The sequence below is a fragment of the Vitis riparia genome, chromosome 18, assembly GCF_004353265.1.
Source record: "Vitis riparia cultivar Riparia Gloire de Montpellier isolate 1030 chromosome 18, EGFV_Vit.rip_1.0, whole genome shotgun sequence".
In the NCBI taxonomy this organism is placed as follows: Eukaryota; Viridiplantae; Streptophyta; class Magnoliopsida; order Vitales; family Vitaceae; genus Vitis; species Vitis riparia.
Genome location: NC_048448.1, coordinates 37,452,796 through 37,477,466, shown reverse-complemented (window position 1 = coordinate 37,477,466; position 24,671 = coordinate 37,452,796). Strand labels below are relative to the sequence as shown.

General features: G+C 33.4%; 3 protein-coding genes and 1 pseudogene across 4 annotated transcripts; 3 read left to right on the top strand and 1 right to left on the bottom strand.

Moving 5' to 3' along the window:
* Positions 1-6,456: 6,456 nt before the first annotated feature.
* On the top strand, positions 6,457-8,901 carry LOC117906414 (mannan endo-1,4-beta-mannosidase 5-like). 2 transcript variants are annotated; one of them, XM_034819430.1, is made up of 6 exons: positions 6,457-6,794; positions 7,334-7,438; positions 7,544-7,738; positions 7,829-7,951; positions 8,058-8,260; positions 8,357-8,901. In XM_034819430.1, exons 1-6 carry the CDS (start codon positions 6,717-6,719, stop codon positions 8,712-8,714), a joined length of 1,062 nt encoding a protein of 353 aa, XP_034675321.1. In that variant the 5' UTR covers positions 6,457-6,716; the 3' UTR covers positions 8,715-8,901. The 2 variants fall into 2 exon arrangements, with proteins under 2 accessions (XP_034675321.1, XP_034675320.1); XM_034819429.1 differs by having other exon boundaries at positions 6,702-7,438.
* A 1,514-nt stretch (positions 8,902-10,415) lies between these two features.
* LOC117907847 (mannan endo-1,4-beta-mannosidase 5-like) lies at positions 10,416-12,306 on the bottom strand. The gene is made up of 5 exons (XM_034821508.1): positions 11,868-12,306; positions 11,577-11,771; positions 11,345-11,467; positions 11,035-11,237; positions 10,416-10,935 (listed from the first exon to the last, which is right to left on the bottom strand). Exons 1-5 carry the CDS (start codon positions 12,198-12,200, stop codon positions 10,578-10,580), a joined length of 1,212 nt encoding a protein of 403 aa, XP_034677399.1. The 5' UTR covers positions 12,201-12,306; the 3' UTR covers positions 10,416-10,577.
* Positions 12,307-13,597: 1,291 nt separating this feature from the next.
* Positions 13,598-15,633, top strand: LOC117907566 (mannan endo-1,4-beta-mannosidase 5-like). Its single transcript, XM_034821153.1, has 5 exons — positions 13,598-14,075; positions 14,178-14,372; positions 14,544-14,666; positions 14,768-14,970; positions 15,059-15,633. The coding sequence occupies exons 1-5, from the start codon at positions 13,743-13,745 to the stop codon at positions 15,414-15,416; spliced, it is 1,212 nt and encodes a 403-aa protein (XP_034677044.1). The 5' UTR covers positions 13,598-13,742; the 3' UTR covers positions 15,417-15,633.
* Positions 15,634-21,952: 6,319 nt separating this feature from the next.
* Positions 21,953-23,606, top strand: LOC117905824 (annotated as a pseudogene).
* The last annotated feature ends 1,065 nt before the right edge of the window (positions 23,607-24,671 follow it).

Below are 24,671 nucleotides of genomic sequence, written 5' to 3'. Positions count from 1 at the left end.
GAAGTATTAAAAATTTACCTTTAAGATGGTTTTTAAAAACTATTAAAAAAATAAAGTATTAGAAAATTTTTAGTACCTCAAATTTAAAAAGAAAGTTTTCACTATAAATTAAAATTTTTAAAAATATTTTTTAGGAACATAAAATATATCGATACCTCTTATATGAAGACTTTTTATATTTTATATAAAAATTACTATTATTTTTTATTTTTTAAAAATAAAAAAATGAAGTGTATCCAAACAAGACCTAGTTTATTTAATTTTATCTAAAAAATTCACTTAATTTTCATAATTGATTGTTTTAAATAATTATATTGACATTTCATTTGTATTAATAACTCCTATTTTGCCTTTTTGTATCAAATTTTATCAAATTTAATTAACTTTCTTATATGTGATTATCTCATAGTTGTTGTAAGGTAATATATGGTAAACACTTTTGCAAAGCTATTGCTAACATAACTTCCCATTATTACACCAAATTACTACCCTTTTTAAAATTAGAAATATGCCCATTTTTTTCTACCATGGCCCAAATCTTGAAATTTCACATAAACTATTCTACAAACACTTAGCCTATACTCATCTTTGAGTATCCTATCCTTGGATCCTAGGTGAAGGTTTAAAACTTCAAGTGTTAATAATAAAAAGAGGGAGATTAAGTACCAACAAAAAATTAATGCCTACAAAAGTAAATAATTCAAAAGAGTAGATTTACGAACCACTTTACCAATAACTAAATCTATGTGAGTTGTGAATTTTTAAAAATGCAATAAAATCAAACCTAAGAACAAGTATTTAGAGTCCATTTTATTGAAATTTTATAAAATACTTCTACTTTAAAAATGACTGATGAAAAAAAAAAGAATTAAGTGTTTGACAAATTTTAAGAAAGGTTTTTCAAATCTAAAAAATAATTTTAAATATTAAAAAATTATTTATGGTATTTTTGAAAAAGTAATTTATAAATAATTATCTTAAAAACACTTTCAAATAAAACACTTTTATTAAAAATATTTTAAATAAAAACACTGTAAATCACATTATCTATGAAAAACCAAATTTAATGCGTTGAATAAATAAAGATGAAAGCTTAACAATGATTTTTAACTGTAAAAGTAAGATTATAACCCTAAGCTAAACCAACCTATAACATCAAAGAGAAGAAAAACTAAGAAACTAAGAGGGCTCCTGAGGGATGGAGGAAAACTTCTCTTCATATACAAAATGAGAGTTTTATATCTTCCAAAATATTGCCCTAGACCTAGGACACATGGAAGCATTAAGATAGGAGAAGTGGAGATCCAACGGTTGCAAGAAATTAAAGACTCATTTTTAGCTTACATGCACAAAACGAAACTAGATGGCAAGGTGGCCTAGGGCACATTTTTGGCAAACACCACTAAGCTCTTTCTTTGGCAATTTTATGATTTTTTTGGCCCAAATTTTATTGATTTTAGGGCTAGACAGATAGGATTCAAAATCTTAATTATGAGAATTGGTAGCACTGAGAGTTAGAAGAATGAAAAACATATCAAAGACTCAGGAAAAGATGATAATTAATGATCAAACATACCGGAATAGCTCCAAAATAATTGATGATGATGGGATAGAAACCACATTGAAACACTCCAAATATATGGTAGATATTAAGGATAGAGAGGAGTTTCAGTTGCTAGTCATCTTGGTATTAAGACGCCGGACAAATGATAGAAGTGGTGGTTGAAAAAGGTTTAAATTTCTGATCCAAAACCCGTGTGAAACAAAGAGAATCCCTTTGGACAAAATGAAAGAAACAGTGGGCGCCATAAAGAGAAGGTCATTGAACTGCATGGAACAATATGTCATCAAACTAACTCCACATGCAATGCAGCTGTCCCTCGTCACCCTTGGGCTTCTCCCCAACTTCTCCTCAATTTCATTGGCCATGAAATGAACCCACAAAGCACTTATCCATTTCCTTCACTTTGCATTGAGATAAGATCGCAAGACTTTCATGGAGAGTCCCCTCGGCCTTTTCTCTCAATTCACTGCAAAAACCTAACAAACCTAGCTTCTTTAATTCTCTGAGTACCGGCCCCCACTATGCAACTGTCCACAGACACATGTATATGATTCTTCTTCTTCTTCTTCTTTTTTAGATCATCAGTCCAATGGAAAGATTTGCAGTTGCAACCATTAATCTTTCTTTCTCTATCCATTTCCTCATTTCCTCTGGTGCATCGGCACATGGGGGTCCACTTTTTCTTTGCAATTACAGCTCTCTATCCTACTAGAAGCCGCTAGATTTCACTGCCGGTTTTCTCGACACGCGTCCCATGCATTAATTTAATAGATATATAGCTTTTTACTATTTTTAGATTACTATTTTTCTTTTGTTTTTTCCTTGATATTTAGCCTTTTTTTTCCTAGATTAGAAATGCCCTGAATTTGAGTATATTAGATCACCAATCCAGTGTAGAGATTTGCAGTTTCAACCAACCATCTTTCTTTCCCTATCCACTCCCCCATTTCTGGTGCAAAGGGTCTGGGCCTTTCACTTGCTTTGCACTAGCACCTTTCTCCATCCTACTAGAAGCTGCTAGATTTCATTTTCTGTTCTCTCAACATGTGACCCATGTATTAATTTATTAGATTTATGGCTTCTTACTTATATTTTTTTTTAATGGAATTCTCATGTAATATATGAGGCTAAAGGGTAGAGATTTTTAGGTTAAAATCATAAAAGTATATGTTAAATAATTACCTTACGTCCAGAGAGGAATTAGATCATTTTAAATAGGGGATGACAATGCAAGTTTGAGATAGACCAAACTATCTTGCCCTAAGAAAATAATTAAATGGGGAAGAACATGACAATTTCCCATACTTGCTCTACACTATTCATTTGATTTTTCGTTTTTTAATTTTTTTAAAATTTAAATTATATAAAAAATAAATATTATAAATTTTTATAATTTATTTTAATAGGAAATGATTTTTAATTTTATATGTATAAAAAAAAAATAATTATATATATATAAAAGGGATAAAGTAATATACATTGAACTTAGTTTAAGTTTTTTTTTTTTTTTCAAATTCTTCTTATTAAGAGCGGGATGGAAACGTGAAAAAACCCATTTTATTATCATTTTTATTTTTAATATCTTTGACCATTAATTAAATACATTGTTACCTCTTGGCTACTTATTTATTTGCTTAGCCCTTTACATTATGCCACATGAATAAAATTTGATACATTCATTAGATTAATTGACTTTTATTTAACTTCATTATTTTTTTTTCTTCGAACATAGAATGCTCCTCAGACCTCACTAAAAAAATTGAAAAAAGATTTACTTAAATGAAAAATAGAAGAAGATCTAGTAGTACTCTATTAACTTTTATTGTGTAACTGCCCGAGGAACCAAATCAGGAAACCCATTTGATATGGCAGGATCAAGAGTGCATCAAAGCTGGTCAATCTTGAATCAAGGAAACTAGAAGTTGACTCAATTTTTAAAATCCATAGTTGTTTAAAGTTGTTGCATGTATAAAAAAAACCATATGTTTCAGCTCTCCTACATTAATATTTTTTAAAACTACTTAAGATATTCTTTAAGATTTTAAATAAGAGATCCTCCTTCTCTAACCTTCAATATGAATGTGACTTGTTATTTGTTTTATATTTTCAAATTTGCACAAAACTGTGTCCTACCCAACGTGCATGTGTGAGAGTAATTTATAAATTTTAATTGCTAGTTGTTTCTTTTTCTTAGAAACTTGGGTAGTTTTTTAACTTAGGAGCTTTTGCTAGGTGTGTGGTTAAAATTTTCTTGTCAAGAAAATGACATGCATTATACAACATCTTTCCGCCAAAAAGCACTATCGAAAGTTACATTAATTTTTAAAGATTTTTTAGATTGATAATTGGAGAATAGACTATTGGCATTGATTTTGTTAGAATGCATAGTATTCATTGTGAGCATAATTCTTCAAATTTAAATTTTTAGGAAAATTGATTGTTCCATATGGTATTAGAGTTTCATTTGGTTGGAGGTCATGTATTTGAATCTTATCATTGTATATATATTTGTTTCCCAATTTATTAAATCAACATGTAACCTCAAGTGAGCCTAGACGTGAGTAAGTTAGAGTGCATGTTATATATTATGAGTCCAAATCTTATTGATTAGGTATCATAATAGAAAGTTCAATACTGTTGTCACTACCTAAATTATTTGAATTACTTTCCTTTCAATCATCCCTAACATTACCATAATTTTTTTCCTTTTGATTGACTAGCCTTTCAATAGTTGTTTAATCAATGTAATTTATAGACTATTTGATGTACTTGTATATGTTGCCACAATCGAAATAAATCAAGCAAGGAATTCTTTTTTGTTTATCATGTTATTCGTTTATTGTTCTTCCAAATTACTAAAAAATTTAAATAATTAGAAGGGTTGTGATATGATTTATGCTAATAGTAGAGAAGGTTTGTAAATTTCTCACATTGGTAATACCAACTTACATAATCAACATGATATATAGCGCCCTAAAACTAAATAATGTTTTTATTGTACCTAAATTAAAGAAAAACTCATATCTCTATAGACAACTCACTATTGATAGTTCTTGTATATATTTTTGAGTTTGATCCTAATAGTTTTGTGATAAAGGATAAATGCAAAAAGATATTGTGAGGGAGTATGATGTGATTAACTTTATGCACTCGAGGATAAATAAGAAGAAGCCTTAATTGTTATTAGAAGCAACACTATGACCTCAACCATTCGGCATCAAAGACTTGGACATCTCATTCTAAAGATTATTTGAAGCTTTAAAAGATAAAATTGATATTTCCAAATGGATCAAAATACCTAGTATTTGTTCCTCTTGTCAAATGGGTAAAAGTTGCAAACTACCTTTTATTAATCTTTCAAATAAAGTTTCAGATTTCCGTTGACAGAAGATACATTGTGACCTTTGGGACCTTCCTCCTATTGCTTCAAGTAAAAAAATATAGATATTATGCTTTATTTGTAGATGATTGCACTTGATTTCATGGATTTTTCCATTAAAAAGAAATCTAACTTTTTTTTTTCTTGTTTCCTAAAATTCTAAAGGCAAATAAAAAATCAATTGGATGTAAAAATCAAGATTTTCTGGTATGATGGAGATGGTGAATTTCAATCTATTTTTGAATCACTTGGATTTATGTAGTGTAGCTAAACAAATATATTATCTTAAAATCCCCGACCCAAATGGGGTTTTAGAAAGGAGGTCACGCTTCATGATGACTTACCTCTTGAGTGGATGTTTTTCTTACGACAATTTATCCCATAAATAGATCATATATCATGGCCCACCATATATTGTAGATTGTTTTTAAAAAAGTCACAAAGGCATGTGAGTCTTTTCGTGCATTAATGGCTCATTCATCATGGTGAAGGTAAATGGTTGCTTTCACACCATGTGAGGATGGGACATGAATAAAGTAAGAATACTTTTTAAGGAGAAAGATGTTAATATACTCTTATTTGAAAAAAAAAAAATGTATTTTTCAATAATCCCAACTTTCACATTATACTTTTTAGGGAGAATGATGTTGACATGCTCTGATTTGAAAAAAAAAAAAAAAGTGATGATTTGATGTCGATTGATTAACCCATTGATTAAAGTACATTAATTTTGGTTCAAGGTGACCTCTTTTTAATACAAAATAAATTGGAAAAATGAGTATACTCCTCCCCTCCCAATCGCCTTCTCTACATCATGCTTTAACATCATTTTCTGTTTTTATTTTTTTATGTGTCCACATCTTACTTTGATATTTTAAATATATATATATATATATATATATATATATATATATATTGAAGTGGCTACACTTTCTCTAATTGTAAAATCTATTTAATTTCAATTTTCTTTTACATTTTATCTTTTCATATTTATTTGTTTTAATCATTTTCTTAAATACATTAAACATGAAGTTGATAATATATAATAGATAATTAATTGGAGTAAATTAAATATAACATTGATATACAACAAAGAAAACACTATTCTACAAATAATACATTTCATAATTTAAAATATACATTTAATAGTTGAGAATTTAGATTTAAAAGTTAAGTTTTATTATTTTTAGGTTTAGGATATAAGATTGATATTACTCAAAGATTTGCTTATCACAAGTAAATAAAATAAAAATATTTTTATTATAGTATTTTTATAAATATGTTATTTTATTTTAATTTTAAAATTTTTATATCGAGATCACCATCATTAAGATACACTATATGAATGTTATAAAAGGTATTTACCATTAACTAATGATCATAATCATCGGCCTATATTTCCTTGCCCAATCATATATGTTTGAAGATTATTTACTTTCATTTATATCAAAGGGGTTAAATACATTCTTCATTTCTTATGGTATATCTTGAATAGAATTCGATATATCATTAAGCCGAAGTAAAGAAGAAAAAAAATCTACAATGAGATTATACTGAATATGAGTTACATTGTATGAAATGAAAAGTTGTATAATGAAGTTCATGCGAGGCATACGAGTCTTTTCATGTGTTGGGTCGTTCATCATCGAGGTACTAGGTTGCTTTCATAAGATGTGAGGATATGAGGATATGAGACGGATAAAGTAAGAATACTTTATATGGGAAAGTTGCAGGTATTCCAATTCCCAAGGCCTTTGTTTCAATTCTCGGAGGATGTCCACAACAGCCCACATGTATGCTGCCGTAAGCTGGTTACTATTTTTAGTAACATATTTTATGCCTTATCTTAAGGTATGTCTGTTGAATCTTTAATTGCCTCGAAAATTCCATGTTCACTTTAACTAACACTTAACCAACACCTTCAACTAACTTCATCTTCTTCTTCCTCCTTCACATTAATCTCTCTTCATTCATTATGGGTTAGGCGCTAACTTTTCTCTCCGTTTCACATGTCATGTGATTAAGGCTCTCCTCTCCTACAAGCTTTTCTATATGAACAAATCCTTTCCTCTTTGTTTCTCAAGTTTCCCTATAAATACCTGCCAAACTCAACACAGTTCTCCACATCCCTCCTTTGGGAATTCATCAACCAATCTTGTAGCACAATGGTATGCTTTAGTAGAATTGGCTTCTTTTGGGGGCTTTTTCTTCTTGCAGCTCTAGCTTGTGAAGCTAGGGTTCTTCAAAATTCAGGCTTTGTTCAAACCCGAAACACCCAATTCATCCTGAATGGTTCCCCATTCTTCTTCAATGGATTTAACTCATACTGGTTGATGCACATCTCAGCAGAGCCAAGCCAAAGGAATAAGGTCTCTGATGTGTTTCGACAGGCTTCAGCTGCAGGTCTCAGTGTCTGTAGGACATGGGCATTCAGCGATGGAGGTTACCAAGCTCTGCAAATCTCTCCCGGAGTTTATGATGAACGCGTCTTTCAGGTTTCCAAGTCTTGGATAGTAGTTGGCCTGAGTAAATGATGTTACTAATATACATGAACTTGGAATACTTATGCATGCTACTTTTGTTATACTTTTGTTTTTTAGGGACTTGATTTCGTGATTTCGGAGGCAAGAAAGAATGGAATCCGCTTAGTCTTGACTTTGAGCAACAACTACCAAGACTTTGGAGGAAGGCCTCAGTATGTGAATTGGGCTAAAAGTGCTGGTGTCTCAGTTAACAATGATGATGACTTTTACATTAATGCAGTCATAAAAGGTTACTATAAGAACCATGTCAAGGTATATATATGTACAAATTATAGCCATAAAAGTCTTGAACATTACATACTTTTGGTTTTTTTACCAACTTTTTGTTTCACTTTTGTTCAGAGAGTGATAACAAGGGTCAATACAATCACTGGAGTTGCTTACAAAGATGACCCAACAATCATGGCATGGGAACTTATGAATGAACCGCGTTGCCAAATCGATTACTCTGGAAAAACCCTAAATGTGAGCCTTGATGCCCAAAGCATGGATAGACTTTAATGCATGTAGTTGTGATTGATTCAAGGAAAGCTGATCCCTTCAGTGAACTAACTAAAATTTTCAATGACAGGGATGGGTTCAAGAAATGGCAAGCTATGTTAAATCTATTGACAACAAACACTTGTTGACAGTAGGTATGGAAGGATTCTATGGAGATTCACTGCCAGAAAGGAAGCCAGTCAACCCCGGCTACCAAGTTGGCACAGATTTTATTAGCAATCATCTTATTAGGGAGATTGATTTCACAACCATACATGCATATCCCGATATTTGGTGAGTACTACATTTTTATTAATCCTTTTTTTTTTAGTGTTACTAATTATTGAGGACAAGTTGAAGCTAATGGATTGGATATTTAATTTCCAATAGGCTGAATGGAAAGGATGATAATGCACAAATGGCTTTCTTGCAAACATGGACGACTAGCCACTTGACAGACTCTAGGACAATAATAAAGAAGCCAATGATTTTTGCTGAATTTGGAAAATCAAGCAAGGATCCAGGATATAGTATAAATGCAAGGGATTCGTTCTTGAATGCTGTTTATACAAACATATACAGCTCTGCGAGAAGTGGAGGAATGGGTGGCGGCTTGCTTTGGCAGATCATGGCTGAAGGGATGGAATCATATTATGATGGATATGAGATTGTTCTATCCAAAAATCCATCAACAAGCAGTGTCATTACTCAACAATCTAGAAGAATGGCAGCCCTTGATCATATGTGAGCAGGCCATGGCTAGTATGGTTTGAACCCCATGTACGGCTATCTTCAAGAGGCTAAAGATGCAGAGTCTTAGTAATAGAAGTTTAATTGATGCTTAGAAGCTAGGGCTTTTATTAGTTAATAAGAAACCCTATGTATTTCACATCCCATAATTCTCAATGTTATGGAATGAGAGTATTTTGGTTTTATTATTCTGATCGAATCTTTTCTGATAATCAATATATGATGGTATAGTACTTAGCGTCAACTGAGGTTGGGATTGATTAATCTCCTAGTGATTTTTTTTCATACTTTCTCAATTATTTGACGTTAAGTGCAATAACAATAATGACAGTTTAGCCAAAAAGAAACTAGAATGTTGTATTCTTCAATACAAATTTCAAGAATAGTACTTTTGACATCCTTCACTACATGGTACAATAGATGCAGTAAGATATTTAATACTTTTAATAGGAATACGGTTAGACGCACTATAAATATCCAATAGACTACAGACTATGATTTCTGCCATTTTCATGTCGGTTCATGTAATTAATCTAACATTGAGGTCTTGATAACGAGTTCTCCCAAGACTAATTCCAAGGTGTGCAAGGGCAGAAACATGTCATATATAAGCTATGTCCTTCAATTAATGTGATTTCATTTATTGATCATCTCTATCCAGTTTGCTAAAATGGCAATTACGTACGAAGACGAGTTGGCTTCATACGGCTTGGTATGCCATTACGTAACCAGAACTTTTAGGTCATATTGATGACATCACATGCATCAATCTTTCTCTTTTAACCATGGACACATACATTATTTTTTTACCTTCCACTTTCAGGTGTATCTGCAAATTGGGCAGGAAGCGTTTCAGGGAAGGCCAAGATGGAATTTTCATGAGTATTAATTAGGTCATCATCTCGGTTGGTTTATATGGAATGGTTGAAGAATAGTTTCTTTGGCCCTCCATTTGTTTGACTTGCTTTTGTATAATTGGTTTGATTAATATTCATCTGAAAACTTATCTGAGAGTCCTTTTAGTATTCTCTTTTTACCCATATTCTTAATGGTTTAATTAATTACATCCGTTTTTTCTATTTTGCATGTCATTCATTTACTTCAGTGGTGTTTGTTTTTTGGTTGAATAGAAAAAATCAAAATATTTGATTTTTTCGATTCAGTTAAAAGTAACCCGTTGACATCATCCAATATAATTAAAGTGAATTTGTTATTAATAGGTTTGGTTTAAATATGTTGGATAATGTTAATATGTTACTTTTAGTTGAATAGAAAAAACCAAATATTTTAATTTTTTCTATTCAACCAAAAAACAAATATCACCTTAGTAAGCCTCAGTTCCATACAAAATTTGAATATTAGGGGGCATCACAGGATATGTCAAGTTTGAAGACAAAATTGAAACCCAATCTATCCCAACTTTATGACCCATTATTAGGATTTTGCATCAATTTATCTGATGCAAAATTCTACTTGAATCCCACTTAGCCAGTACTTGGAATGGCTTTTTCAAATAAATTACCAAGCTTTAGAGACTGATAATTTCAATTAGTACATGCATGTTGTGAGGGCTGCTTTTCCATTACAAAGCCACGAATAAATAAAGTAATACCAATTTGTCATCCAAATCTTATAGATATTATCACATCGAGAAACATCAGCTAAGCAAAAGGTAATAAAATTGATAAAGAATTCCTTTGTCAGAGTTGAGAAAAAAATTCATCAGTACACCAACATTGAAAACACTACCTCCTAAAGCCTAATTCTAATACTAAGGTTCGATCAATCTCAGTGCTTTCAACCAGCTGCTTCATTGTCGTCCGCATTTGCTTCAATAATCACTAGTCATGTGCTGCTCAAATTAAATATGATCAAGGGCTATCATTTTATTGGATTGTTGAGTAATGATGCCGCTTGTCGAAGGATTTTGAGACAGAACAATCTCATATCCATCATCATACGACTGCATCCCCTCAGCCATGAGTTGCCAAACCAAGCCTCCACCAATTCCTCCACTTCTTGCAAAGTTGTAGATGTTGGTGTAAACAGCATTCAAGAATGAATCCCTTGCACTTGGACTATATCCCGGGTCTTTGCTCGATTTTCCAAATTCAGAAAAAACCATTGGCTTCTTTATTATTGTCTCTGAGTCCGTCAAATGGCTCGTCGTCCATCTTAGCATGAAAGCCATCTGTGAGCTATCGTCCTTCCCAGACAGCCTATTGAAAATTAGGCATAAAAGATGTTAGCTCCAACATGTTCTTAATGAACTTACAATTATAATTGGTAGCGAGAAGTAATTAGAATGTATTACTCACCAAATATCAGGATATGCATGTATGGTTGAGAAATCAATCTCCTTAATAAGATGATTACTGATAAAATCTGTGCCAACTTGGTAACCAGGGTTTATTGTCTTCTTTTCTGGCATTGAATCTCCATAGAATCCTTCCATGCCTACTGTCAACAAGTGATTGCTGTCAATGGATTTTACAAAGCTTGCCATTTCTTGAATCCATCCCTGTCATATTGAAAATTGTGATTAGTTTAAGGAAGCACTCCACGATAATTATAAACATATGCACCAAAAGCTACCAACTAATGTTATGGGGGCGTGTCAAGGCTCACATTTAGGGTTTTTCCAGAGTAATCAACTTGGCAACGTGGCTCGTTTATCAGTTCCCATGCCATGATTGTGGGGTCATCTTTGTAAGCAACTCGGGTGATTGTATTGATCCTTGTTAGCACTCTCTGCAAGAAATTAAGCCAATATTAATTAGTATCAAGAATCGAGTCATTAGAAAAAACAATGTCGGCCAGAGTCCTCAGCAAATCTAAATTAGGTATTTATAATTTGTACCTTAATGTGGTTCTTATAGTAGACTTTGACGACTTCATTAGTGTAAAAATCATCATCACTATTTACTGGAGCACCAGCATTCCTAGCCCAACTCACGTACTGAGGCCTTCCTCCAAAGTCTTTGTAGTTGTTGCTCAAACTCAAAACCAAGCGGACTCCATTCTTTCTTGCTTCCGAGATCACAAAGTCAAGGCCCTGAATATTTGTTGTCATATGTATCAAAGGAGTTAGTAAATTAAATCTATACATAAATGCACCAAAAAAAAAAGGGATTTCTGGAAATGCTGGAACCTGAAAGACACGCTCATCATAAACTCCAGGAGATATTTGAAGAGCTTGGGTGCCTCCATCGTTGAATGCCCATGTCCTACAGACACTCAGCCTTGCAGCTGCAGCCTGGCTAAAAACATCCGACACTTTACTCCTTTGGCTTGGATCTGCAGCCACGTTCATCATCCAGTATGAGTTAAACCCATTGAAGAAGAAAGGGGAACCATTGAGGGTGAATTGAGTATTTCGAGTTTGAACAAATCCTGAAGATTGAAGAAGTACTCTAGCTTCACAAGCTAGGGCAACAAGTAGGAAAAGCACCGAAAAGGAGATGATTCTACCGAAGTAGGCCATTGTAGTAACTGGGTTTTGTTTTAGGATCGGAATTCTTGTGGGTCTGGATATGAAGCACTTGTGTTGTGCTTGCTGCTTATTTATAGCAAAAAAATCGAGAGAGGAAGACAGAGAAGTTTGCTAATTTAGGATTAGCAGAGCAGCGGCTTAGTCATATTCCATGTGAAATCATGAGGAAAATTGGGAGGTGTAATCAGTGGAGAGAGATTGTGAAGAATGAAAAAAATAGGGAATGAAAGATATGAAAGTTGAAAGAGTTGGTTAAAAGTTAGTTGAAGAGAACATGGAATTGTTAAGGCACTAATAAATAAAGATTTAACCAAAATTCCTTAAGGCTATATTTGGCTCCTGATAAATACGAAACAAAGAAAAAAAAACGCTAAAAAATGTAGTTTTTTCATGTTTGATTTCACATAAAAAAATAAAAAAAAATAAATTAAAATTTGTCAAAAATTTATATATTTTTAAATTATTAATCTTTATATAATATAAAGAAATAAGTAAAATGAGTTTAAAAAAATATATAAAAATAATTTATTGAATTTAAACATACTTTTTTTTTTTCACTTCTTATTTCTTCCATTTTTTTTCTCTATCTATTTTCCCTCACATTTTCCTCCTTCAAATTTTCCAAAACCAAACATATCTAAGGCTCAAAATTTGGTGCTAAATATAGCAAATAGGCTGCTGATAAGGCTGCAATCGATGTGGGCTGTTGATGACAAAGCCATCTGCAGCCTACCAAGAACTTAAAATAAAATAAAATAGAATAAAAAGCCCCGTCTAACTTTATCTTTCCTTCAAAAGTAGTTCCTTCATCTATGTCACATTGTCACATGGTCTGAGGCGAATCGACCTTCACGATAACCAATCAACACATGGAAAGAGTCATATGGCTTGAACAAGGGTTCTCTATCATTCTGTACTTTGCAATGGACTCGTGTTTTCATATTTAGCATTGACCCCACTTGCTCCTACCTGTATTGTATCATATGACTACCCTAAAATATTTTGTTGAGTCAGTCATGTGAAGCTGATTTCACACCATGTGATCATATGAGATGGATAAAGTGCAACCCTTTAGGGGAAAGTAGGAGTTATTGAACCGCCGTTTTTTAATCTTGAGGGGCTGCAAATAGTCGTGTCATCACCAGCCCACATGTATTGCAACCATCAGATGCATGTTTCCTATATTTAGTAACATATTTTGAGCCTTAACTTAAGGAAATTGCTATTGAATCCGTAATCACTGACGCCTCAACAATTCCATGTTCTGTTCAACTAAAACCTAACCAACACCTTCAACTACCATACCTTTTTCCTTTATGTTTTTCATTCTTCACAACCTCTCTCTACTGATTACACCTCCCAATTTTCGTCACCATTTCACATGTAATATGATTCAACCTCTCCTCTGCAAAAAGCATCCTTAAATTAGCAAACTTCTCTCTTCATTTTCTGTCTATAAATAACCAGAAAACTCAATGCAAGTTCCTCACATCTAAACCAACAAGAATTCCTAAACCAAACCCATTTCGTATAATGGCATATTACCGTAGAAGCAGCCTTCTTTCGGTGCTTTTCCTTCTTGTAGCCCTTGTCTGTGAAGCTAGAGTCCTTCTTCAATCGCCAGGATTTGTTCAAACTCAAAATACTCAATTCGTCCTGGATGGTTCCCGTTTCTTCTTCAATGGGTTTAACTCATACTGGATGATGAACGTAGCAGCCGACCCAAGCCAAAGGAATAAGATATCTGAGGTGTTTGGCCAGGCTACAGCTTCACGACTCAGTGTCTGTAGGACATGGGCATTCAATGATGGAGGCAATCAAGCTCTTCAGATATCTCCTGGAGTTTATGATGAGCGCGTCTTTCAGGTCTGTACTACTCCCAAATGCCCATCTTTTTGTATTCAGAAAAACATTTCAGGCACAAATGCAGTAGTAGTGGTTGCATGACTAAATTTAACATATTTTCAGGGACTTGATTTTGTGATCTCGGAAGCAAAAAGGTATGGAGTCCGCTTGATATTGAGTTTAAGCAACAACTACAAAGATTTCGGAGGAAGGCCGCAGTATGTGAATTGGGCTAAAAGTGCTGGTGCCCCGGTGAACAAGGATGACGATTTTTACACTAATGAAGTCGTCAAAGGCTATTATAAGAACCATGTCAAGGTACAACTATGAACACCTAACTTTAGGGTTAAATTTTCCTTGAGAGTCCAAACCGTGAGCTTTCATCATGGAATGTTGCTATACTGAACATTTGCTTTCCTTGAGATATAATTATTAGATCATGAATCAATATTTATATACTAATAACTTGCTTTTGATACTTTCTTGCAGAGAGTGCTAACAAGGATCAATACAATCACTAGAGTTGCTTACAAAGATGACCCAACTATCATGGCATGGGAACTGATAAATGAACCACGTTGCCAAGTTGATTACTCTGGAAAAACCCTGAATGTGAGCCTTTCTGCACACCTATCACATTAGTAGCCTTTGGTGCCTATGTTTGTAATTAATTTGAGTGCTTCCTTTAACTAATTATGTTTTCAATATGACAGGGATGGATTCAAGAAATGGCAACCTATGTTAAATCTATTGACAACAAACACCTGTTGACAGTAGGCATGGAAGGATTCTATGGAGATTCAATGCCAGAAAAGAAGGCAATAAACCCTGGTTACCAAGTTGGCACCGATTTTATTAGCAATCATCTTATTAAGGAAATTGATTTCACAACCATCCATGCATATCCTGATATTTGGTAAGTAATACTTGCTAAATAATTATGGCTATTAAATATCATTATTAGTCAAAGCTAATTAACCAGTTGCTTACTTAATTTTGCATAGGTTGTCAGGAAAAGATGATAGCTCGCAAATGGCTTTCATGCAAAGATGGACAATGAGCCACTGGACAGACTCAAGGACCATAATAAAGAAGCCAATGGTTTTTTCTGAATTTGGAAAATCGAGCAAAGACCCGGGATATAGTCTAAGTGCAAGGGATTCATTCTTGAATGCTGTTTATACCAACATCTACAACTTTGCAAGAAATGGAGGAATTGGTGGAGGCTTGGTTTGGCAACTCATGGGGGAGGGGATGCAGTCATATGATGATGGATATGAGATTGTTTTGTCTCAAACTCCTTCAACAAGTGGCCTCATTACTCAACAATCCAATAAAATGATAGCCCTTGATCGTGTATAAATATTAAAGCGCTTAATTAAGCAGCAGGCTGAAAGCACTTAGAGAGAGTGTTAGCAATTTAGTGCTTATGAACTAGGTTTTTATAGACACAACCAGATGTACTTCACCATTGATTATTTATTCAAGAATTCGTTTCAATCAAATTTATTGTTGTTTTTAATATTATGTGATGCTAGCAAGATACAACTGATGAGATCATGTGGAGAAGTAATCAAACAGTATCATACTGAATATTGAAATGGTAGGTGCTCCTAATTTGGTGACCATTAATTGTTGTTTTTGATCCTAAATACAGATTGGTTCCATTGCTTTTTCCTACTTCAACCTTTCTGGTTCATTGGAAATATAAGAAATCGGGTTTTCATTTTGTTAACTCAAACAATCTGGCCAGTGGTTTACTATCATCAAAGGAATTAATTTACAAAATTACAGTCCCTTGATGGACTAGTAAATTCTAATTCACAAGAATGTTACGAAAAGAGGTTGCTATTTAATATGAGAAAAGATCATTTTCAAAATTTGGTATCTGTTCTTCTAAACTCCACTGCAAATGTGCGTATGTGACTTAACTTCAGAAGCCAACTACCTCATCTTTTTCCTTTAATAATAATTTCACTTACAAAGTAAAACCGAACATTGATATGCTTCAAATGTGTGTGATATACTTGGTTTTAAGCTAAAGTGATCAATAGCTCTTTGGCTAGCAAATACAAACTAATATGCTTTTGAACAACTTCAAAGTACTCTGCCTCTATTTGACAAGGCAACTGTAGATTATAGAGTAGACTTCCAACTTACTTGTCCTGTAGCAAGAGCAAATACACAATGTTTTCAGAATCGGACCGGTCATCGAACCGGAAAAATTACCGGTTCACGGTTCACTGGTTGGACCGGCGGTCGAACCGGTTGAACCGGTGATGTAATAAATATATAATTTATATATTATATAAAATTAAAAATAATTATAAAAATTAAAATATATAAATTATAATTTTAATCATGTTTGGTTTTTATATTTGGTATATTAAATTAAGTGATAAAGTTTAATATTTTAAATTTTATTAAATAGAAATATGTAACATTTAAGAATGAAGATATATTTAAGATGAAAAAATTTATAATATTTAATTTTATCTTTTTTTTTGTATTTTATTGTTTTAAAATTATTCTATTAATTAGTTTATATTATTTTTCATAATTATTATTACAAAAATAAACAGGAATTTAAATATTTACATTTCTTTACAGATTTTATATGATAAAAATTTGAAATAAAAACATTAATCTTAAGTCTTATTATATATATATATTTTAATAACATTGCAATGCTCCATGGTTCAGCCCTCATGCGTCCAGCCCTCCTAGAGGCCATGTTGGTACTATTCCCAGTCCCACATCGGAAGCACATGAAGTTCATGTGCTTCAAGTGGTCTATAAATAGATACCTTGCAAGAATCTTTGTAAGCTAAGTAAGTCAGCAAATGGGGCTTGAAGGCAGGGCCCAAGGGAAAGTTTTATAAGTTAATTTTTTGGATTGGGCCTGGTGGCTTGAACCAAATGTGGGTTTATAATTGTTAAGTTTTAAAAATATTGGGCCTGGAATGGGTTCAATCGTTAATGGGCCTCTTAATAGTAACAAACATTTGTAGGATAGGAAAAAAAAAAAAGCCTTGGCCGGTTTGTAAAAAATCGGACGGTTTGACCGGTTTGGCGGTTCAACTGGTGGTTTGACCGGTTCAATACCGGTTTGACCATAGAACGGTTCATTGGGCTGGACCGAACCGGAAAGGTCACCGGTCGACGGTTCGACCGGTCGGACCGGCCGGTCCGGTCCGGTTTTTAAAACATTGCAAATACATAAACTATCGTCAGTTTGATATTTTTAAAGTCCGTTGTATAATCAGATTTGACATGACTCATGACTACACACTAACCAATATCATCATCCTGCTGAAAAACCAAACTAACGTTCAAAGTTTGCATGATGTATTGCAAAATCCATTTCATAACTTGCCAATGTCCTTTACTAAGATTATTCGCATACCGCTTACCAAACTAACAATTTGCAAAGTTAGGGCGCATACACATGATAACATACATCAAGCTGCCTAAGACATTAGAATAAGGAATTGCGACATGTATTCTTGTTCTGCATTTATGCTAGGAGATGAAGTTGCACTAAGCTTGAAATGAAAATCAAATAGGGTACCTTACATGTTCCGATTACTTAGTCATGCCACTTTGTACTAGTTTCTTTAAATATTGCTTGTGTCAAACTAGCCTTGGCGTTGCTTCTACCTTTGCAGATTTCTGTGCCTAGAATGTTTCTTTTCATTTCAAATTTTTTATTTAACCGAGTTTTCAACATTTCAATTTCCATTTTTCTCTTAGATGCTATTTGTATGTTGTCATCATATAAGAGCAAGTATATGAAAGATCCATCATGTAGCTTGCAAAAACACATACAATGATCAAATTCATTTTTTGTGTGCTAGGCTCTTGGAGTTGCTCAATCCATATGGAAACTTTCTCAATTTGTATACCCAATTTTCTTTTCTGACAACCTTAACCATATGGCTGGTTCATATAAATCTCTTCTTCCTCCTCACCATGTAGGAATGTTGTTTTTATATCAAGTTGAACTTGTTCAAGGTCCAACAATGCAACAATGATAAAGGAATGCTTTACCATTGTAGAAAACATGTCATCATAGTCAATGCCTTCCACTTGTGGATATCCCTTGGTACCAACCTAGCCTTGAAACTATCTTATTTCTTACCCTTGTGTAGTTAACTCCTAAGTCTTGTTCTTTTGAAGGGACTATATTTCTTCATCCATTGCATGCTTCCAATGTTTACTAAATTTATTTTTTCACTGCATTTCTTACTCTTCGTTGAAACTATCATATCAACAAATGAAATAGGCATTTGAATATCTCTCTTCTTGGTCTAGTAATTACAATTGAATCTTGGTATTGCGGAAGAACTTGACCTAAAGTATATTCTCCATCTGTCATTTGAAGGTTACTAGTTGTCTCATTGACATTTGTTGGGTCAATTGATGTTTTCTCAAACTCCACATGTTCTAAAGTACAATAGTCTTCTCTTCTTTAGAACAATTTTCTTGTCATGTTTCAATAGAGAAGATTCATCAAAAGTTATATCTTTGCTCAAATCTATTTTTTCTTTTTTTAAATATGGGCACCAAAGATGATATCGTTAATTCACACCTATACTAAGCTTCATGAATAATAATCTCTTGGCTTTCAGATCTAATTTAGATTCCTTCACATGAAAAAAAGGCAAAGAAACAAGAAAGTGATAAGGAATCATAATCCTTTATAGGTTTTCCAGATTGTACCTTAACAAGAGTTCTACCTTTAATTATAATTGATGACATACAATTGGTGAGATGAAAGGCCTAAAAAACTGCCTCAACCCAAAATTCTTTATTTGCTCATTCCATCATTTGACAACATACAGCGAGTCTTTTCCAACAATGCTCAATTTGTTCACTCTGCTTTCCCATTTTGCTGTGGTGTATCTCTAACCATGGAATGTTGAACTATACAAGCTCACATTTTGACATGGAGAATGGACCACTTTTTTATCTACCACAATTTTTCTGATCTTAGCCATTTGATCTTCCTACTAGTTTAAGTTTCAATCATCTCGTTCCATTTAAGCAGCACTCCCAAAACTTCATCCATAGTTTTCATGACTTATACCCAAACCCTTCTTGAGAAGTTATCAACAAAAGTAACAAAATAGTACATAACTCCTTTAGAAGCTCCTCTGGTTGATCTCCAAACATCCTAGTGGAAAAAATCTAAGATAACTTCAGTAGAGTGGAAGATTGCAGTCTCAAATATCGCTCTTGTTTGCTTTCCAAAAATATAGTGCTCACAAAATCCTAGTTTCCAAAAAATCAGCTGCAGCCTAGTGAAACACAGAAGATACCATATTCCTTTGGCTTGGTTCTGCTGCTACGTTCATCATCCAGTGTAAGTTAAACCCATTGAAGAAGAAAGGGGAACTGTCCAGGATGAATAGAGTATTTTGGGTTTGAAAAAGTCCTGAATATTGAAGAAGCACTCTAGCTTCACAGATTAGGGTTACAAGAAGGAAAATCACTGAAAAAAAAAGGCTGCTTCTACTGAAGTATGCCATTCAACTAAGTGGGTTTGTTTTAGGAATTCTTGTTAGTTTAGATCATATGAGGAACTTGCATTGAATTTTCTGGTTATCTATAGATAGAGAATCAAGAGAGAAGTTTGTTAATTTAGGAAAGCTTTTACACGTGAAATGGTGACGAAAATTGGGAGGTGTAATAAGTAGAGAGAGATTGTGAACAAGGAAGGAATAGAGGAAGAAGATAGGGTAGTTGAAGGTGCATGTTGGTTAGTTTTAGTTGAAGAGAACATGGAATTGTTGAAAAGATTCAATAGCAATTTCCTTAAGATAAGGCTCAAAATATGTCACTAAATATAGAAAACATGCATCTGATGGTTGCAATACATGTGGGCTGTTGATGACATTGCTATTTGCAGCCCCTCAAGATTTAGAAAATGGCGGTTGAATAACTCCCCCTTTCCTCCAAAAAGTTGCACTTTATCCACCTCATACCATCATATGGTGTGAAATCAGCTTCACATGACTGACTCAACAAAAAATTTTAGGGTATGATATCATACAGATGTTGAATTCTATAGATAAATTAGATCATTAAGATGAGGCTCAAAATATGTTACTAAATATAGGAAACATACGGCTGATGGTTACAATACATGTGGGCCGTTGATGACATGGCTGTCTGCAGCCTCTCAAGATTTAAAAATGGCCCTTGAATAACTCCCACATTCCCTGAAAATTTTAAAAATGGTACTTTATCCACCTCATATGGTCACATGAATTTTGAACATAAGCTTTTTAATATATAAATCTGGAATGCTGAATAGAGATTATTATTATTATTATTATTATTATTATTATTAAAAAGAATTAGATAGGAACAAATAAGGTGAAAATGTTAGAAATGATATCCAGCCACAAAAAAGGTTCTTCCCGTTGGGTCCATGCTTTTAGCCCATCTTTGAATTAATAATACTGGCTATAAAATAAAGTCGACTTCGACTGCCCTCTCTTTTTTCATTAATATTGGAGCTTTGGCTAAAACAATGACCACTAAGCTAATATTCCTTTTAATAAATACATGATCTAAATCAATCAAATACAACTTTCGAATACTTTGAATACTCGATTACCTAGTAAGATAATAAATGTAAAAAGTAATATAGGCAAAAATTGTCATATATGGCTGTGGCAATGGAGTTAAAGTTGCATAATTTTATTTCATTTTTAAATAAATCTTCTTAACATTTAAATATATAATAAAATTAGGAATATTAATACATTGCATTTTATCCTCATCATCATTTAATAAGTGAATATCAAACAGAAAAAATGAAGAATCTATAAGTTATGTTTGGTTCCCAGAAAATCTGAGGGAACGGCAAGAGAAAAAAAATACAAAGAAAGAAAAAATGAAGGAAAATAAAAAAATTAATTAAAAGTCGATAAATTATTTTTTTTGTTACTTCAAACTTATTTTATTTATTTTAACTTATCAATATAAAGATTAAATAATTTAAAAATACGTAAATTTTTAATTAGTTTTAATTATATTTGATTTTCTTTTATATTTTTCCTAAGACAACCAAACATGAAAAAATCATTTTCCTTTACATTTTTTTTTCTTTCCTTAGTATTTTTCGAGAACCAAACATAACCTAAGTTTTAATTATATATATATATATAATTAATATTCTGAACCGATAATTTTTCTAATTTTAGAATCACTTTGGTTTACAATGGATTAGACTATTAGATTTTTCTTTTCCTGTTTTCTTTTTCATTTTTCTTTGATTGGTTCAATCCAATATTTAAACCTTTGCCCGGACTCTCACAAGTCCATGTTCAAGTCATGTGACTCTTTCCATGTGTTGATTCATCATAGTGAAGGTAGGTTGGCCTCACACCATGTTATAGTGTGACATAGATAAAGCAACAACTTTTGAAGGAAATATGGGCTTATCCAGGGGCTTTTCCCTTTATTTCTTGGTAGGCTGCAGATGGCTTTGTCATTAACAGCCCACATGGATTGCAACCATCAACAGCATATTTGCTATATTTAGCAACAAATTTTGAGCCTCATCTTAAGGAATTTCGGCTAAATCGTTAATTATTACTGCCTTAACAATTCCATGTTCTCTTCAACTAACTTTTGACCAACACTTTCAACTACCATATCTTCTTCCTCTAATTTTTCATTCTTCAAAATCTCTCTCTACTGATTACACTTCCCAATTTTACTCATGATTTCACATGGAATATGACTCAACCTCTCCTCTGCTTAAAGCTTTCCTAAATTAGCAAACTTCTCTCCCCATTTTTTTGCTATAAATAAGCAGCAAACTCAACACAAGTGCTTCATATCCAGACCAACAAGAATTCCCAAAACAAAACCTAGTTACTACAATGGCCTGTTTCAGTAGAATCATCTCCTTTTCGTTGCTTTTCCTACTCATTGCCCTAGCTTGTGAAGCTAGAGTACTTCTTCAATCTTCAGGATTTGTTCAAACTCGAAATACTCAATTCATCCTCAATGGTTCCCCTTTCTTCTTCAATGGGTTCAACTCATACTGGATGATGAACGTGGCCGCAGATCCAAGCCAAAGGAGTAAAGTGTCGGATGTTTTCAGCCAGGCTACAGCTACACGGCTGAGTGTCTGTAGGACATGGGCATTCAACGATGGAGGCACCCAAGCTCTTCAAATATCTCCTGGAGTTTATGATGAGCGTGTCTTTCAGGTTCCAGCATTTCCAGAAATCCTTTCCTTTTTTTTTTTTTTTTTTTAGCGCCTTTATGTAGAAATTTAATTTACTAACCTTTTTTTATACTTAAATATGACAACAAATATTCAGGGACTTGACTTTGTGATCTCGGAGGCAAGAAAGAATGGAGTCCGCTTGATTTTGAGTTTGAGCAACAACTACAAGGACTTTGGAGGAAGGCCTCAGTACGTGAGTTGGGCTAGAAATGCTGGTGCTCCAGTGAACAGTGATGATGATTTTTACACTAATGAAGTCGTCAAAGGCTACTATAAGAACCACGTTAAGGTACAAATTATTATAAATACCTAACTCACATCAGGTTAGATTTGACGAACGTGGTGTCTGGCCGACATTGTTTTTCCTAAGGACTTGATTCCTAATACTATTATTGGCTTAATTTCTTGCAGAGAGTACTAACAAGGATCAATACAATCACCCGAGTTGCTTACAAAGATGACCCCACAATCATGGCATGGGAACTGATAAACGAGCCACGTTGCCAAGTTGATTACTCTGGAAAAACCATAAATGTGAGCCTTGACACTCACCCATAACATTAGTTGGTAGCCTTTGGTGCACATGTTTATAATTATCGAGGAGTGCTTCCTTAAACTAATCACAATTCTTCAATATGGCAGGGATGGATTCAAGAAATGGCTAGCTATGTAAAATCCATTGACAACAACCACTTGTTGACAGTAGGCATGGAAGGATTCTATGGAGATTCAATGCCAGAAAAGAAGGCAATAAACCCTGGTTACCAAGTTGGCACAGATTTTATCAGCAATCATCTTGTTAAGGAGATTGATTTCACGACCATACATGCATATCCTGATATTTGGTAAGCAAAACATTCTAATTACGTCTCTCTAACATTTATCATTACAAGTTTATTAAGAAGATGTTGAAGCTAACAACTTGCATGCCTAATTTCCAACAGGCTGTCCGGAAAGGATGATAGCTCACAGATGGCTTTCATGCAAAGATGGATGACGAGCCATTTGACAGACTCGGAGACAATAATAAAGAAGCCAATGGTTTTTTCTGAATTTGGAAAATCGAGCAAAGACCAGGGATATAGTATCAGTGCAAGGGATACATTCTTGAATGCCGTTTATACCAACATCTACAACTTTGCAAGAAGTGGAGGAATTGGTGGAGGCTTGGTTTGGCAACTCATGGCCGAGGGGATGCAGTCGTATGATGATGGATATGATATTGTTTTGTCTCAAATCCTTCAACAAGGGGCATCATTACTCAACAATCTAATAAAATGATAGCCCTTGACCACGTTTAAATATATAGGATATGAAAAGTTATTATGAAGCGCACCTATAGAGTAATGGTATTGAAGCAGCAGGGTGAAAGCACTTGAAGAGAGTATTAGCATTAGAATTTAGTGCTTATGAACTAGGACCTTATAAACACAACCAGATGTACTTCACCATTGATTATTTGAAGGATTCATTTCAATCAAATTTACTATGTTTTTTTTGTTTTTATTATTATTATTATTAGGTGGAGAAGCAATGTACAACTGATGAGGTCATGTGGAGAAGTAATAAATATTATTGTAATATTTATTTTTGTTTTTGATCCTCATACTTTGTCCTTTCTGATTCATTTTCAAATATAAGAAATTGGGTTTTAATTTTGTTAACAACGTCTATCTGGCCAATGGTTTACTGTCATCAAAGGAATCAATTTACAGAACTACAGAATTTTAGTTCATTAGAATCTTAAGAAAAAGTGGTTGCTATTGCATAAGAGAAAAGATTTTTAGTTTTGATATCTGTTGTTCTAAACTCAAACAGCAAATGCTGTAAGTAACTCAACTTCAGAAGAGAAGTTTTAAATCCTAATTCTCTTCTTTAACAGTGTAAAGATATACGTACTGACCAAATTAAAGACATTATAATATTTTTTCTTCTTCCCTATCCATTTTTAGTAACAGGCTAGGTTTTAGGATAGGTATTGATACCAAATTAAGTAACAACCACTATGTTGAGGAATATCCCATTATAGTGGTATTGTTGTCAAGTAAGATTTCAAGATCATTTTCTTTCATTCACTTGTCTATTATCAATGCAGGCATGCTTATTTTTGGTGATAACCCTCCATTTGTATCTCATAGACTGATCACAGCTTTCACTGCTCCATTAATCCATTCCTATGCCCACACACTCCATTGGACCCTATCGGAATGTCTGTCTATATATGTGTATTTTTGGATCAAACTTGCACTAGTCGTTGCATTTCATAGCTTTTTCATCAATTTCAGGGAGTCTGAGAGTAGCTTTGTCATCAACAGTCCACATGTATTATAGCCATCCTATATTTAGTAACATATTCTGAGCCTTAT

Coding starts and splice junctions, on each gene's coding strand:
- LOC117906414 (XM_034819429.1), top strand. CDS start 7,109: ATGGTATGCTTTAGTAGAATTGGCTTCTTTTGGGGGCTTTTTCTTCTT. Junction 7,439..7,543: donor ATGATGAACGCGTCTTTCAG/GTTTCCAAGTCT, acceptor TTTGTTTTTTAG/GGACTTGATTTCGTGATTTC. Junction 8,261..8,356: donor CATGCATATCCCGATATTTG/GTGAGTACTACA, acceptor AATTTCCAATAG/GCTGAATGGAAAGGATGATA.
- LOC117907847 (XM_034821508.1), bottom strand. CDS start 12,200: ATGGCCTACTTCGGTAGAATCATCTCCTTTTCGGTGCTTTTCCTACTT. Junction 11,772..11,867: donor ATGATGAGCGTGTCTTTCAG/GTTCCAGCATTT, acceptor ACAAATATTCAG/GGCCTTGACTTTGTGATCTC. Junction 11,468..11,576: donor ACTATAAGAACCACATTAAG/GTACAAATTATA, acceptor AATTTCTTGCAG/AGAGTGCTAACAAGGATCAA.
- LOC117907566 (XM_034821153.1), top strand. CDS start 13,743: ATGGCATATTACCGTAGAAGCAGCCTTCTTTCGGTGCTTTTCCTTCTT. Junction 14,667..14,767: donor ACTCTGGAAAAACCCTGAAT/GTGAGCCTTTCT, acceptor TCAATATGACAG/GGATGGATTCAAGAAATGGC. Junction 14,971..15,058: donor CATGCATATCCTGATATTTG/GTAAGTAATACT, acceptor AATTTTGCATAG/GTTGTCAGGAAAAGATGATA.